Source organism: Chiloscyllium plagiosum, unplaced genomic scaffold (assembly GCF_037043375.1).
Source record: "Chiloscyllium plagiosum isolate Xiang-an unplaced genomic scaffold, Cpla_swu_hap1 HiC_scaffold_53Y, whole genome shotgun sequence".
NCBI classification, from domain to species: Eukaryota; Metazoa; Chordata; class Chondrichthyes; order Orectolobiformes; family Hemiscylliidae; genus Chiloscyllium; species Chiloscyllium plagiosum.
The window spans coordinates 6,000,878-6,018,386 of NW_028270192.1; the positions used below are offsets into that span (position 1 = coordinate 6,000,878).

Here is a 17,509-nt window from a genome sequence, read left to right on the forward strand (position 1 = left end):
TCTGGAGTGTTCCATCAGGCATATCGTGTGAAAGATGTATTTACATTAGTGGGCTGCATGGTAGCGCAGCATTAAACTAAATGACTGGATAAAATACAATCAAACAGAACAAGTGAAAGTATTTGGCTGGGAAAGGAGTAGGATGTGGGAAAATGTATTATTTACTGACTGGCCTTGAAGAAAGAATTAAGCAAACTCAAGGTTAGTGCATATTCATTCGAGATTTATTAAACATTTCAGAAAGCATTTTTATCCAAAAAGTTGATGTAAAAGCTAACAGAAGTGAATATAATGGCTGGATGCCACATTGAGGTGGGAATTTTCTGTACATCAGTAACAGTCACAAGAAAGGGAATACAAAGGCTCATCAGAAAGGGTAGGCAACCATTCTGAGTAAGGAACAAATAAAAACAAAACAAATGGGCTTCATACAACTGGGAAGCTACAAATTCTTCCAACCACAACCATCTCAAACATATCAAAGTAAAAACGAAAATCCATCAATAATTGTCTGAGTTACACGCTAATAAACTGAAGTAATCTCACTGTTAGAGTCAGCAACAGGACAGATTGGAGATTGGGAATTCAGAGACCTTGATAAGCAGATCAGGAAAATCAAAGGGGTCCACAACTCATTTACTTAACCTGAAAAAGAGAGAGAAAGCAATGACGCAGATGTTTATGATCAGGGACTTTCAGATTTAATGTTTATTCAATGGCACACTTAGAGATTTCACAAAACATATTGGGCTGCTTGGTGTGAGAAAGATGTGATTATTCTCACCTTCACCAGAGTGACGGCAGCGCTATAGAAAATACTCAGGAAGGACAAGGTGATGAACGTGGAAGCAGTTGTCCAGATGTTGCTGTTATCATCCTCATAGTCTTGAATCCAAGTGCGATCTATTGAATCTATGAATATAAAGCCGAGAGAACGCATTTAGATTGTTTATTGATCCAGATCGATCTATCTGCATCCAAGTCATGTAATTGGAGACCATTACATCTTCATAAAGCAGTCAGGTATTTCTCAATGTGACTCTTATCTGTATCTATTAGTGCATTATTGACTCAGCAAGAAATTACAAATACTAACTGCACATGTTCTTTCTTCCTTGTCCATGTCAGAACGTTTTAAATTATTTTTCTTTGAATCTATTATTTAAGGATATTATTATTTGAGGAATGCTTATTACGAATGATTATTTTAATTATATCATTATATTTTAAATATAGGCTGTGACAGCGGTTTAGTTGAAAATTGTGGCCAGCACTGAATAAAAGTTCAAATGTGATTCTCATCTTTTGTATTGGTGACCAATTGCTTAGCAAATCATGCATATAAGTGACATCACAGTCAGGACATTGCTTCATATTTTTGTTTGAAGGATCTGTATATTTACGAATATGTTTTTGTACGTGTGTCCCTTAATTTATTTGATCTACTGCTTGGTGTATTTGGTTTTCCTTTAATGTTTGTGTATGTGGTTATAAGAGTCTCTTACTTCATTCTTGCCCATGTTGGAGTCTGTGCATGAATAAACATATTCCTGTTCCTTTACTGCTGGTGTGCTCATGTGTTTGTGCACCTAAATTTTGGTCTTTTCACATTGTATAAGCATCATCATGCTAATATGCCACTTCGTTGCTGCCTATGCTTATCTTGTAATGTCTTTGTGAGTGTTCACTTTTCATTAGTGCTATCTAAAATGTGTGCTTATGTGTCTGTTTCAGATCCTACCTACACTAGATTATTTCATGTTTATGCTTAATAAATGTTAGCATGCAATGTTATGTTTTGATGGATGTTTATATTTATATGATGATGTCTGCTTGTGTGGCAATCTTTCCCAAACCATCTCCTGATCAGCTTGTTTGTGCTATTGTTTGTGGATACTTGCTGATCCTTGTGCCCATTATCCTTATTTACTAAACGTCCTCTCCATTTGTTGACCTCTGCACTTGTGTGTCTGCATGTGAGACTCTGAATTTGTGTGTACGTATGACATTGTATACATGCTGATCAATGTGGTTTAAAAATAACTAATTAAGCTGCCTCTGTCATCATATGTTTGTGATTCTGAAAATGGGAAAATAATGATATTAATATTTATCTCTGTGCACTTACGTGCCTGTGTGAGTTGACATGTGGGAGGACATTTTTCAGATTTTGTATCTGTGTGTTCATGTGTGTATGTCTGTACGCATTGTGCTGTATGAATGTATATGTATTCATGCCCATTTGTGTGTTACCGTGTGTCGATGTTTCTCATGGTTATGTGTGAGTACCCCTGTTCATTTGTGCAAATGATTTTCTTTCGGTGTATGTAAGTTTTTGTATGAGCTTAGGTGAGTGTTCAAGTACCACTTGCATGTGTGGCTCTGTGTGAGTATGTGTGTGTGATATCTTATCTATATGCACATTTGAGTGTGCACATAAATATGTGTCTTTAGGTGAGACCCCGTATAGGTGTCATTACATGTGCATTTGCGATCATCTCTCTGTATCTGTTCTTATACCAGACTGCAATTTTTATTATTTTAATTTATTGTTCTAATTTTAATGGATTGCTTATAATTAGATTTGACCTTGGTGTTGTAGGAAACATTTCCAATTGTCGTGGAGAGATAAGCGTTATATGAGCAACTCTTCTGTTGCAGTGATAGAATTTCTGTCTCTGAGAGAAAAGAAATGAGTTCAAATCCTTACTGCCCCAGAGATAACATTTCTGAATATGTTTATTAGAAAATGTCTACTTGTGTTCTGTATGTGAAACAAAATGATATCAGGTATTCGAATACCAGAATTGATCCCATGTGCTCCAGAAAACTGAGACAAAACTATGGAATTCAAACTGGGACGATGCAAACACCAGTTTTGGATTATGGGAATCAATGTTATCATTTGTTAACAGAGCCAAGCGTGTCCAACATGATCTCAATTCCTTTCACTCATTTACACTCCTGCCACCCTCTACCTGGTCCATGGTGAATATGGCCCTGACTGGACCTGACACCATCATTTTCACAACCTCTGACAAAAGCCCACTACCCAAGACATGATCTCAACCCTTGATCACTGACCTCTCATCTTACCCAAATCAACCTGTGCACATTGCATCCTAGCTCCTTTCGCATCTGTGCTTTACCACCTACCATTTTGCCAGACTCTGAGCTTTACATTTTGACAACACGTCCAGCTGTCACTTCATTATAGTGACCTTCCACCCCCGAAACATCCTGGCACTCTGCCCACCTCTACACTAACCAGCCTGGCACTCTGCCCACTTCTACACTAACCAGCCTGGCACACTGCCCACTTCTACACTAACCAGCCTGGCACTCTGCCCACCTCTACACTAACCAGCCTGGCACACTGCCCACCTCTACACTAACCAGCCTGGCACACTGCCCACCTCTACACTAACCAGCCTGGCATGCTGCTCACCTCTGCACTAACCAGCCTGGCATTCTGCTCACCTCTCCATAAACCAGCCTGGCAAAGACAGACCTCCTGCATTTCAGCTCAAACTACCCCTCACCTACCAAGCACAATTTGACCAAATTATCCTGTGACCATTAAAATTTCCTTGATGCCACCTTGCCAGACAGAGTCCATGCAAGCTTACCCAGCAGCCAGCCAACACCTCACAGCCTCCCAGCCCAAACTCTCCCACATGCCCAATCTAGCCCCTCACTTGCTCACGACCTTCCAACTTTGAGCCTACTCCACCATAAAGTCAGTGAGTCATAAAGTCGTACAGCACAGAAACAATTCCTTTGGTCCAGCTCATCCATGCTGACCAGAGTTCCCAAATTAAACTAATTCCACTTGCCTGCATTTGGCCCATATCCATCCAGACCTATCCAGTTCCTGTAGCTGTTCAACTGTCTTCTAAATGTTGGACCTATCTCTGCATTTACCACTTCCTCTGGAAATTCATTCCAATGTTTTGGACAGTTACAACATGAAGCCCTAACTCCCGCACTCCGTGCTCTGACCAATGAAGGTACATTTGCCAAACACCTTCAACACACTAGCTACTTGAGACAATGCTTTCAAGAATCTATGAGTCTGGACCCTCAGGGCCCTGTGCTCAACATCACTACCCAGTGCCTTACCATTAACTCTGTAAGACTCTATGAGTCTGGACCCTCAGGGTCCTCAGTGTTCAACATCGCTACCCAGTGCCTTACCATTAACTCTGTAAGACTCTATGAGTCTGGACCCTCAGGGCCCTGTTTAGATTAGATTACTTTACAGTGTGGAAACAGGCCCTTCGGCCCAACAAGTCCACATCAACCCGCCGAAGCGCAACCCACCCATACCCCTACATTTACCCCTTACCTAATACTACGGACAATTTAGCATGGCCAATTCACCTCACCTGCACATCTTTGGACTGTGGGAGGAAACCGGAGCACCCGGAGGAAACCCACACAGACACGGGGAGAATGTGCAAACTCCACACAGTCAGTCGCCTGAGGGGGGAATTGAACCCGGGTCTCTGGCGCTGTGAGGCAGCAGTGCTAACCACTGTGCCACCGTGCCGCCCACCAACAATACTACCCAGTGCCCTAACATTAACTCTGTAAGTTGTGACCTGATCTGTCTTCTCAAAAAGCAATATGTCGTATTCATTTAAATTAAACTCCATCTGCCACTCCTCAGCCCATTGGCCCAACTGATCAAGATCTCATTGCACATTTAGATGACTTTCACTGCCAATTATACCACCAATGTTGGCGTTACGTGAAAACTTACAAACCATGCCCCATTCAATGTTTTCATGGCTTTCAACCACTATTGTACCCTGTTTGCCTTTCTCCCACATAACCGGAGCATTTTTTTAAAGGATTGAAGCAATCTATCTCCTTCTTGAAATCATTTAAGATTTTGTCCTCAATCAATTTCTGTGGCGGAGAATTTCAAAGGTTCACCATTCTTTTGCTGAACAGTAAACTATCAGGTTCAATGTTATCGGTGTGTTAGGAAGATTGATGAGCAGCAAAATTAATGATGATCCCATGAATGGAATAGCCTTCTAGAGGGGCCGCGGGGCCTTCTTCAGCTTCCAGTTTGCATGCTGACGTGTCTGTTCGGCAGCATGTTCCAAAGCTGTGATCCTTGAGGATAAGGGCGCACATGCATGTAAATACTTCACCTGAAAGCTCTCCTCCAAATTAGACTTCAACTTGACTCTCAACTATTTCCCTGCCCGTTTCCTCTTCCTCGATCACAGCCATGGGACTCACTTCCTAACAGCGCTGTGAATGTGCTAATACCACACAAACTTCAGCAATTCAAATAGACTGATGACAACTGGTTTCTCAAGGCGATATAAAAAGTCGGACACTTCCACACCTGTCTAGAGATTCAAACAACCACTGGAAGAATTGAAAATTATTTGAGGCACTTGTCTACACAAGATGACGTGGTTTCCTTTTGTCTGATTTGACTGTGTTTTCACTGAATGAACAGAGCTATTTCTTAATCATGTAATAGGAATGAAGCTTCCCTCATTTTAGCAAGGCAATCACACATTATATTTCTTTATTCCAGGGAAGTATAGTGTTAAATTAAAGAAATATGATGATTGGGATGTTTCAATTGGAAATTGTCAGAGATTTAAAGTTTACTTTCATGAGCAATTAATTCCAGCCTCGTTGTGTCACAGTACTCACAGGAATGTCTTTCAGAAATGGTGTCTCCCTTTGTTACGGGCAGTCGAATCAGTAAATCTGGGATAGTTTTTGCTTGTTAATCAAAGGTGTTGAAGAGCTTTAGCCAAAGGGAGACCTGTGGATTTAGCTCACAGATGCTCCATTATCTAAGTAAGTGGTGGAACAGCTCGAGGGGCTGAGTGCCATTCTCTTGCTCCTATTTTCCTATCATTGTGTCATTCATTAAGCTAGCACTGGAGGTGAACACTTTTTATTAAAATATTTCAACAAATTAATTGTTTTGCACATGCTTTATAAAAAACCTTCTGTTGATTATTTGGAACGGGATCATTGACATTCTCTATTTGAGTGATCAAAATAACTTCCACCCAATTACAGCAGCCACTGCACTCTGGAGTGTGTTGTTGCTTCATAATAGTTTCTTGTGAAACTACAGCTCGAGATCAGGGCGGTCAAATTCAATGATTCTCTTAAATTTAATATCTCTGTACATTCTCAATTTGTTCAAATGCATCTTTTCTCTGAATAACTTGTTTAATCGAACATAACTTTTTTCAATGAAACAACAAACTTTAAATGCTAGAAAATGAAAATAAAAGACAGAAATTTCTGAAGAAACTCAGCAGGTCTAGCAGCTCCTGTGGAGAGAAGGCAAGGTTAACCTTCTGCAATCAGAGACCCCCTACCCCTTCACCAAATTGTTTTCATGCTTTTGGCACAAGAGCTCACACCTGTTGAGATAAACAGTGATTACGTTGGCTTGACTCCTGTTGGAAAAAGAATTCTTAGCAGAGGTACTGGATGGTCTGAGATAGCAATTGAAGACCAACTGAAAAGCTATCACCATCTGCAGCAAGTGTTGGATTCAGTGGAACTCCCACCGTACTGAACAATCAAATTCAGCTACAGCACTGGTTTAATATAAAGTAAAACAGCCTAAGCATAATCTCATCAAATATGCTTTGAAAATGATTCATTCTGGATTAGTTATAAATAATATTGTCATAACAGCAAGTCAAAAGCTGGGATTTCTTTGAGCACTTACTCCATTAACCCCATCTAGCGATGCCCAAAAGCTTGTGAACAAATATTGATCTGGAAAAAGCTGCTAACCACCAAAATTCTGTTTAATATCTAAGAGACACAAGTCAGGACAGCAATTGAATAGATTTCACTGGCCTCTGTGAGTGGAATTCCAACAAACACCCAAACATTTCAATCTGCTTTCTTGCACTGAAGTAACTTGATAAGAGATAGTATTACATACCTCTCTAACAGGTTGTAAGTGAACACAGGCCACCTGGCACAGAATCAGGGACTCTACTACAACATCACAACAGACCTGAACACAATGAGCTCGACACTATCACGGAGAACACAGCCCACCTGTTTTGACAGTACATAAACCATGTTAGTTATTAACACCTTCCAACAACCAGGGGTTGTACCAGAATGTTTGTACAATGAAAGTAACATTAGATTACTTACAGTGTGGAAACAGGCCCTTCGGCCCAACAAGTCCACACCGACCTTCCGAAGCACAACCCACCCATACCCCTACATTTACCCCTTTTAACGTAACACTACGGGCAATTTAGCATGGCCAATTCACCTAACCCGCACATCTTTGTGACTGTGGGAGGAAACCGGAGCACCCGGAGGAAACCCACGCAGACACGGGGAGAATGTGCAAACTCCACACAGTCAGTCGCCTGAGTCGGGAATTGAACCCGGGTCTCTGGCGCTGTGAGGCAGCAGTGCTAACCACTGTGCCACCGTGCCGCACTATTTCAACATTTCAACATTTATCCAAGAATACTTTGACAGCAGCTCCAATTGTTCAAACTCTATGGGAACTACAGAGGAATAAATCTAGGAATTGCATTGCCATCAATTCACTGTCACTGGATCCAACCTAGATCTCCCTTCCTCTTTCCCCTGTGAATGTTGCTGCACCAGACGGTCTACTTAGTTTGGAAAAGATTAAAATGTTTTGAAGTGAAATATGACCATTGCCAGTAACATTAAAAGCTGATAATAGGTTTTCAAATAATAAGATGCAAAAAAATTCTGATTCTACATTGTGCCACGAAAAATGTCCTGCATAACTGAGGCACAAAGAAAATATGCAGCATATTTCCCTCTGCCTCGCTCAATCAAATATCTCTTGTTGCCAACAACCAATTTCAAAACTCTTGCTCTCTGCCTTTTGTTCCTGAAACGTTCGTTCTGATTGGAACAACTTAGTCAGGGCTCTCAATTCTGAGGCACCTAATCGAATATTGTATTTCTGGCAGATAAAAGTGGTTTTGAAGCACGAGATGAAATTGAACTGTCTGAGATTCAGGTATACGAACTGGACAATTTACAAATGGTCAGGACCGCTGACAAGTTAGTCAGACATAGCACTGAAACAAACTGAACAACAGACTTAATCCTAGAGGATACATTGCTCAACTCCTCACATCAAATATATTCACTGTAATTGAACATTCATCAGAGGAACTAACCAGTGGATTAAGTGAACGAGAATGCGTTCACAATGAACACAAATAACCACTGAGTTAATAAACTTAATAAGTCATTGCATTTAACAAAATTATTGAGGTGGGAAATATCGCCAATTAAAGCACGGATCCGGAGGAAATGGATTATTCTCTAAATTATTTTTACATATTCTTAAAACGTTCCTTGAACTGCGGAGATTTTGCATGCACTGCATAAAGTCGATACTGCATTCCAGTGTGGAAAGCATTTCTGTTGAAGGAATTAGGGCAAGGTCATTTTCTTGTTAACTGCTTTTAATGAACGAAAATGTTTAAAAAGGTATGAATCGAAAACATGCTTCTGTCTGGAGTTGCCCGCTTTAACTGATATCTAAGTAAATGTGAGCACTGCTGCCTCACAGATCCAGGTACCCAGGCTCGGTTCCAGCCTCGGGTGACTGCCTATGTGGAGTTTTCACAATCTCCCCTGTGTCTGTGTGGGTTTCCTCCCACAATCCAAAGATGTGCATGTCAGGTGAACTGGTCATGCTATATCGTCCATAGTGTTAGGTGCATTAGTCAGCGGTAAATATAGGGTAGGGGAATGGGTCTGGGTGGGTTACTCTTCAGAGGGTCGGTGTGGACTTGTTGGGCCAAATAGCCCGATACATACTGCTGGAAATCTAATCTAAATGATAGTCACACTTAACTAATGTGAGCAGATTCCTTCCGATCGCTACATTGCAATAAATCGGTCAAGTATATTAATTAAAATAAATATTACTCTATTTTCAGTGTCTGAATAAACAATGAACTCTGTTATCCTCTAGTTCATGTCTTCTGCAAAGTTGTGAACTCTACATACATCTGAACACATCGATGTAAAATGAATTCTCTGTGTTTGCAGCAATTACTCCCATGATTTTAAGAGTAGAGTTCCTAAAGTATGGAAACAGGCCATTTGGCCCAACAATTCCACACTGACCCTCTGGACAGTAAGTAGCCCAGCCAGACCCATTCCCCCTAATTTATATTTACCCCTGACTAATGCACCCTAACCTACACATCCCTGAACACTATGTGCAATTTAGCACAGCCAATCACCTGACCTGCACATCTTTTGGACTGTGGTAGGAAACCAGAGCGTCCGAAGGAAACCCACGCAGACACAGGGAGAATGTGCAAACTCCACACAGGCAGTCACCCGAGGGTGGAATCGAATTTGGGGCCCTGGCGCTGTGAGGCAGCAGTGCCAATCACTGAGCCACCATGCTGCCCTGCGAGTTCATGAGTGGATTATTTTAATTAATTCGAAATTTGGCCTTGGTCACATAATTCACGATAGCAGTTGTTTCGAAAGAATGACTCCTCAGTTGATATTTTGTTGTAAAATGTAACTATTTATTTAAAATGCACAGATTGGGAACACCTAAAGCACTGTGCAGATTAAATAATTCAGTTAATGTTTTATTTTTATCCTGCAAATCCAGTTTAATCAGGGACATACCAATAAATCAAAGCAAGTTACGTGTGAAACTGATCAAAGCAGTGAAACTGATCTGTTCTTCATAGAATTGAGCAGAATTTCCAAATGGTCTTTGCCAATGATCTTTTCCAGCCAGAAAAATATGTATGTAGTGTACAGCGGAATTGAAAGGTGTTTCTTGATCAATTATAACACTGTCATGGCATTTTTGCTCAAGAGCAAGAACATTAGACTTTTCAAGTTCTATTTATATTTCTCTATGACTTGTAAACTGTTAAAGACAGACCTTGTGATTGAACTAGATAGTTGAGTTCTGAATGTGGATTGTAAAGAATGGATTAGATTAATCCTTAATTATTACTTTTAAGTAAAAATGGCGCCCGAAGGTGTCTGTTTTCCCTTCATTTCTAAAACCTTTGCGATTTGTCTTTCACTTAATAATAGGCTTTATGAAATGTCACCTCGCATGCTGATCGCATTGAATGAGGAACCTGGAGCGGTTCACTGTCACCAACCGTGTTAACATTGCAAAAACAATGTAGAAACCATTTAATGTAACCCAAGCACAGTCCCTCCTCAACAGATCAACGATCACCAGATCACAACACGGTGTGTTTGCAGCAGAACTAGCTCTGCAAACATTTTCAACAGAACCAAGAACATGATGTAAACTCATACAAAAAAACAAATTGAAGTCTAACAAACCTGCTCAGAATCCAGCAAACTAATGATTAAATTGAATAGAAATAACAAGTCATAACAGCAGCCTTGTTTGTGAAGGGACTTAACACTTAAAGCTGTAACGTTTCTGGCAACAGTTCAATTTATTTCCAACCTGTACACCCTTCTTGATTGTGACAATCTTGTGCAGCGCACAGTAGAGCGGTTGAAGGCATATATTGATTAATCACTTCATGGTCAAAACAAAATTACTGAATGAACAAATATTACCACATTATAATTTTAAGTTAGTTTCAATTATGTAATCTAATCAATTCTGCAGTTTCAGATTTTAGTCCCAAATGTTATTTTCAATGAGGCTACTCAAAACAAAATTCAGTTGGTTTACAATTAGAACTGAGTTTTTTTAAAAAACGTCAATACATTAAACACTCGTTTTTTTTTCATTTCTCACACTTCCGGGTTTCTGCCTTAAGTTGTTTTTCAGACTGTTACAAATGGATATAATGTTTTCAATCAAGCAGAGAAAAATGTGTCATATAATTTTAACAAATGCAGAAATGATTCGTGAAAAACAAAAGAACTTCACAAATATTGGTAATGAAAAGTAATCCAGAGAGTCAATCTCCTCACCAGAAAGAAAACACCAGTTACAGAAAGCATGAAAACGCAGATCAGGTTCACAAACTGAATAAGAATTCAATCAACTCAATTCAACAGAATCAAGGAAAATAAAATCAGAATCCAATCAACTCAAGACAACATATTTAAATGAAAGATAATCAGAATCCAACCAATTCAATTCAACAGAATCAAATAAAACAATTTCAAAAGCCAATCAACAGAATTCAACAAAACCAAGTAAAATCAAAGTCAGAATCCAATCAACACAGTTCAAACTGAATCAACTAAAACAAAGCCAAAATCCAATCAACTCCATTCAACAGTATCAAGTAAAACAAATTCAGTATCTAATCAACAGAATGAAATACAGCACCACAAGAAAATTTTATGACAGTTTCTAACCTGCTTGTCATCAACAAAATTAACAAAATAAATGAGAAAATATAACCAGGGTAAGAACATATATTCAAAAAATGAATAATGATATTTTAGCATATTTTAATCATGTTTGGTAATATCTCGAACATCTTTGAATTCTTAGCGTTTGTTGTTGATAATAAAACTCACAGTCAGGGTGACACTGACATTAAACATTATTTATAGCTGACTGATTAAGAGACATTAGGTGTTTCAAGTAACCCAGCCACAAAGAATGCCCATCTGATCAAAAAAAGAGATACACCGAGCAACTGACTCCATCATCACCATTGTAACTATTTTCTGAGCCTTAACTGAAGTCTATAATCAGTCTGAACAAAAATCAATCCAAACCAAACCAAACTCAGCACAGAATCTGAGTTTAATTTAATTCAGGAATTATTCACATGAATAGAAAGTTTTTAAAAAGTCACTAAGAAAGTTCAAAGTTCTTACCTGAAGTCACCTTATTGAATTCTTTGAGAAGGTGACTAAGGAGGTGGACGAGGGGAAAGCGGTAGATGTGGTGTATATGGATTTTAGTAAGGTGGTTGATAAGGTTCCCCATGGTAGACTACTGCAAAAAATACGGAGGTATGGCATTGAGGGTGAGTTGGAGGTTTGGATTAGGAGTTGGCTGGCTGGAAGAAGACAGAGGGTAGTAGTTGATGGCAAAGGTTCATCTTGGAGTGCCGTCACTAGCAGTGTTCCGCAAGGATCTGTTTTGGGACCATTGCTGTTTGTCATTTTTATAAATGGAGGAGGGTTAGAAGGTTGGGTGAGCAAGTTTGCGGATGATACGAAAGTCGGAGGAGTTGTAGACAGTGAGGAAGGATGTGGCAGGTTACAGCGGGATATAGATAAGCTGCAGAACTGGGCAGAAAGGTGGCAAATGGAGTTCAATGTAGCTAAGTGTGAGGTGATTCACTTTGGTAAGAGTAATAAAAAGATGGGTTACTGGGCTAATGGACGGATACTTGGTAGTGTGGATGAGCAGAGGGATCTTGGTGTCCATGTACACAGATCTTTGAAAGTTGCCACCCAGGTAAATAGTGCGGTGAAGAAGGCATATGGCGTACTGGCTTTTATTGGTAGAGGAATTGAGTTCCGGAGTACTGAGGTCATGTTGCAGTTGTATAAGACTCTGGTGCGGCCGCATCTGGAGTATTGTGTGCAGTTTTGGTCGCCATACTATAGAAAGGATGTGGAGGCACTGGAACGGGTGCAGAGGAGGTTTACCAGGATGTTGCCTGGTATGGTAGAAAGATCATATGAGGAAAGGCTGAGGCACTTGGGGTTGTTTTCCTTGGAGAAAAGAAGGTTTAGGGGTGACTTGATAGAGGTGTACAAGATGATTAGGGGTTTAGATAGGGTCGACAGTGAGAATCTTTTTCCACGTATGGAGTCAGCTATTACAAGGGGGCATAGCTTTAAATTAAGGGGGGGTAGGTATAGGACAGATGTTAGGGGTAGGTTCTTTACTCAGCGAGTCGTGAGTTCATGGAATGCCCTGCCAGTAGCAGTGGTGGACTCTCCCTCATTATGGGCATTTAAACGGGCATTGGATAGGCATATGGAGGATAGTGGACTAGTGTAGGTTAGGTGGGCTTGGATCGGCGCAACATCGAGGGCCGAAGGGCCTGTACTGCGCTGTATTCTTCTATGTTCTATGTCACTGTCACCATGGTCCCTTGGCCCCAGTAATCAATCACTCCAGCTTCTACTTACGTATCTTGCACAGTAATAGATGGCGGTGTCTTCGATCTTCAGGTTCTCCATGTCCAACACGAAAATGTTGTTTGATGTGTCTTTGGACGCAGTAAATCGACCCATAATCGCTTGTGCATAGTTACTGCTGGATGAACTATAGTAGTACAGCAGCCACTCCAGACCCTGTCCGGGAACCTGTCGGACCCAGTGCAAGATGTAGCTGCTAAGATCGAACCCGCTGGTTTTACAGGTCAGTTTCAAGCTGCCTGAGGGACGGCCAGTCTCTGCCTCTGGCTGGGTCAAAACAACCTCCGACTGGACACCTTTAAAAAAGAAAACAAATAAACCATGAGCATTAATGTTGGTGAAATGATGGCTGAGTCTTTTACATTCCTGCGGTAGACTAACATTGAGACAGTCACAAAGAGAGACTTGAAAAACAAACACTCACATGATAAGAAAGTCAGTAACAAACTGAGAAAAAGTGTCGACACAATCATTCTGATAACTTGTGGGAAGCGGTTCTGCTAAGATCTTTCTAAACAGATCCGACCCAGGAGTGTTGAATTACGGTCCAGTGCCCAGGATTTATATGGCCATCGGAAGGGGCAGGCTTACAGCTTCCGCATGTTGGTTTCCTGCTGGAGGCTCAGACTGGATCCTGGTATCAGCTTGGACAGCCCGAACACATGGGATCATGTATTTACATGAGGTTCTGCTTAAACATGGACACATACACATCTTGGGATATTTGTTTTGCTGAACAGCTTCTTTGGAAGTAAATTTGAGTAGCTTCAGGTCTGTTTCACATGATAGTTGCATGTATTTTGTTTAAAATAAAACAAAGGAAGTTAGCTTCCTTTATTTCTACATTCATTCACAAGCAGATAAAACTAAAATTAAAGTTCAAACATATTACTAGCTAATAAAACAGTTGAGCTTTTCTTCCCTGGATACTGCACGTCTCTGTCGCACTACAAAATAACATGTAATTCATATGAAACATTTCAAAATTCAATTTAGGCAACTGAATACAGAGCGTGTCCAAAGTGATTATATTTAGAATATTCAATTAGAGGTTAACTCTCTTTAATCCTACATTCCACCACAAGCAGATAAAGCTAAAAAGAACTTCAATAATATTATTAGCCAACAAAGTGAATGACTTTATTTTTGCTGTCATTCAAAGTCTCTCTCACATTACCAAATAACATACCATTTCTAATCTGCGTTTCTAAATTCAGTTTCGGCAACCTAATATAGAGCATGTCTAAAGTGATTATGTTCAGAATGTGAGTGTATGTCACTAAACAGTTTGGACCCGGAGATTAGAAGCACCTCCTTACATTGCAGAATGTCTCTCTCCTTGCATCTTTTTTTTCAAATTGCTCCGACACTAAAATGCACAGTAAAGGAAAGCTGTGTGCCTGAGAAACAAAATGTGAGTCCGCAGTGATACATAACACCTAGGTAAACTTTTGAAAGAGCATCTAATGAACTAGAACATGACAGTCCATAAGGTTTTTTTTTAAATCCTCAACGTCTAAACCATAGCCTGTAACAGTCTGGGTACATCAGGATTATTTGGTTAAATTAGAGTGTATTATAGTAATAATTACCACAAATGTAAACAGTACATTTCTCTGCTCACTGATAGCACTGAAAGGGCAGTTAACTCATAAAAATCAGCAAAAATTCGCTGTTACAGTACACCAGTGTTAACCATGTATAAAGGGCCCACTCAGTTTTAATGAGATGCATGAATCAGAGAATGGTGTAACAAGTGTTGTGAGTTTGAACCAATTCAATTTTGTTAATTTACTTTGAGATGATAACAAATGTTACAGCAATGTGGGATTTTGGATCCATTAACTTCATATTCAGGAGCTTTAAAGATACTCAGTAAACAGGCTGAACTAACCAGAACGTCACTGCATTCAATGTCCTGTTTTCTGATAGTCATACAGTGAATGCTGTATTCAGTGACTTTCCTTTTAAAGGGAGAAATGCCAAGTGAAATGTGTCCATTGTGAATAAATGGGAAAATATAGTTTGTTTCATAGGATTTTACTTTAGTTGATTCATTTTCCCTTTAATCGGCCAGATCCAATAGTTGGCAGCAATTAAGCTGACTACAGAAAAGGTCCTTGCGTTCCCAGTTTCATTTACTGGAAGCAGGTGGAGTTTCTGCAGTGGATCAAAGATATTTTGTCTCACTGTTGACCAGTTGGTGCAAAGCCAACTGCAAATCATAACCACCGCCTCCGCAGAAACAAATCGACTCAGCAGCAATGCTGGAGAAAAGTTTATTTTCAGTTGTGTAACTTGGAGAACTAGTCCCTCCTCTCATTGAAGGTAATATTCGCAGAGTCTCAGACACAACCTAAACATCAACAGCTCATTCAAGGATCACTACAGCACTGTTTAGTATTGAGAAAAAATTATCAATAGTCATAGAGTCATACAGCATGGAATCAAACCCTTCGGTCCAACTAGTCCATGCCAGTCCTAATCCCAAATTACACTAATCCCACCTGTGTGTACCTGGCCCATATCCTTCCAAACATTTGATATTCACTTACTTATCCAAATGTCTTCTAAAGGTTGGAAGTATCCACCGCCCAATCATCACACACACAAACCATTCTCTGTGTAAAAAGTTGTCTCTGATACCTTTTTAAAAAATTTTCTCCTCTCATTGTAAAAGCATGTTCCCTATTGTTGAAATCCCTCACCATAGGGAAAATACACCAATGAAAACAATCCCAGCTCCAAACATTTATAAAATATCACTATGGATTTTCCTCGAGTCCAAAAAAAGATTGTGCCCTTTGATCAATGATTTTTACTCACGTATCTACTGTGATAGACGTTTTCAAATAACTTCTTAAGTGCAATGGTTCACATCAATCGGATTAAAGTAACGTTTCGTGCACTACCCCCACACACAAAAAAAAACAAGTTTGTTGACACGAATTGCTCTGAGGAAGTCTACGATGGATTCTTTTATCAAACAAAATCATTTCCAATGTTGTGAGCGCTCGTCTATCTTCTGTGCAATGGTCTGAATTTTAAGTTGTGTCTGACTGCAGATGAAACTGGCTGATCTGGGTAAAAGTACAGTTTGTGCCTTTCACATTGTGAAGGTATATTGCTGACTTTAGTTGAATAAAGTGATGTTGTCCCAGGCATCGTCTGGCACCATTAATTAGATCATTAATTTCCACATCGCTAGCCGTAGGGTCAGGTGGAGTTTATTCGGGATATGTGATATTTTTGAAACGAAAGCTTCGTACATTTCCAGTATGAATCATATCAATTAGAGCCATTCACCTTTCCACTCATGGCTTTATAAACTTATATGAGGTCACCCCCGAACTCTCACCCTCCAGTGAAAAAAGTTCCAGTCTATCTGGATTTCCAACGGTAACTTTGTTCCCTCACATTCTGCTGTGAAAGATCCTCCTGCCACCCCAGGTCCACAGACAGTGTCCCTTGATACCAGTACAAAGAAATGAAAGGAACTTCTCCCACCATATTTTTCAATTTTCTTTGGCTTCAAAAACCATAAAAAATAAATGTTCGTGTCATTGCTGATTTATGGGAGAATTCCGTGTACACAGTATCTGCTGAAATACCTGCAGTACCACCCTGGTTCGCAGGTTCACCTGTTGCTCACAAACGCAACCAGACATCAGGGAACAATGAACATCGCCCACACCCAACCCTCCACCATTCCCCTCTGTACTTTGCACTTTGTGAAATCCGTGTTGTCAATAATCAGTTAAAATAAAGTTTTTTTTAAACTTTCTTAATTCATGTTGCTGATCTTGGCTGAATAAAAATATGTTGCTGTCAGCATTTCTGGGGAACATATCTGCATTTTTTTCATGTCAGTTTACAATGATATCAAGTCAAGAATAGTCAAAATGTCCTGAGAAACAACGTTTAGAAATGGGCCTATTAGCTCCTCAGGGCTGTACCAACTGTTTGAATATTGATACAGTTCTGCCCCTACTTTATCCTCATAAGCCAGGATTTACAGTATTGGAGATCATATCGATGTTGATAATGGATTAGACCCTACACAATGTTCCCGAATGTTTACAGTGCTATCACCTGCAGGGTTATGGACAACATGCTATAAATGGGGTGTTGGCTGGAAGGCTCTATCTTCACATGATACAGGTGCGATGGGCGAAGTGATCCTCTCTCTGTCGTGAAAACTTGCTACTACTCTAAATTCATCTTTCCTACTTTGTCTCGTTCAGAGACTCTAATTCACATGATTCATTCCGGAAATATTCCAAGCATTCGTTTCAATGAGATCAATACATTCCACCTGATAGTCTGGCTAGCGATGTGGAAATTAATGGTCTAATTAATGGTGCCAGACGATGCCTGGGACAACATCTCTTTA

The 17,509-nt window shown here is 39.9% G+C and overlaps 1 gene segment (V, D, J or C); it reads right to left on the reverse strand.

Moving 5' to 3' along the window:
* Window positions 1-202: 202 nt before the first annotated feature.
* Window positions 203-13,689, reverse strand: LOC122554656 (Ig heavy chain V region-like). The segment is given in 4 exon segments: window positions 203-645; window positions 785-912; window positions 13,108-13,412; window positions 13,541-13,689. Coding segments are annotated over 3 exon segments (363 nt in total).
* Between the last annotated feature and the right edge of the window lie 3,820 nt (window positions 13,690-17,509).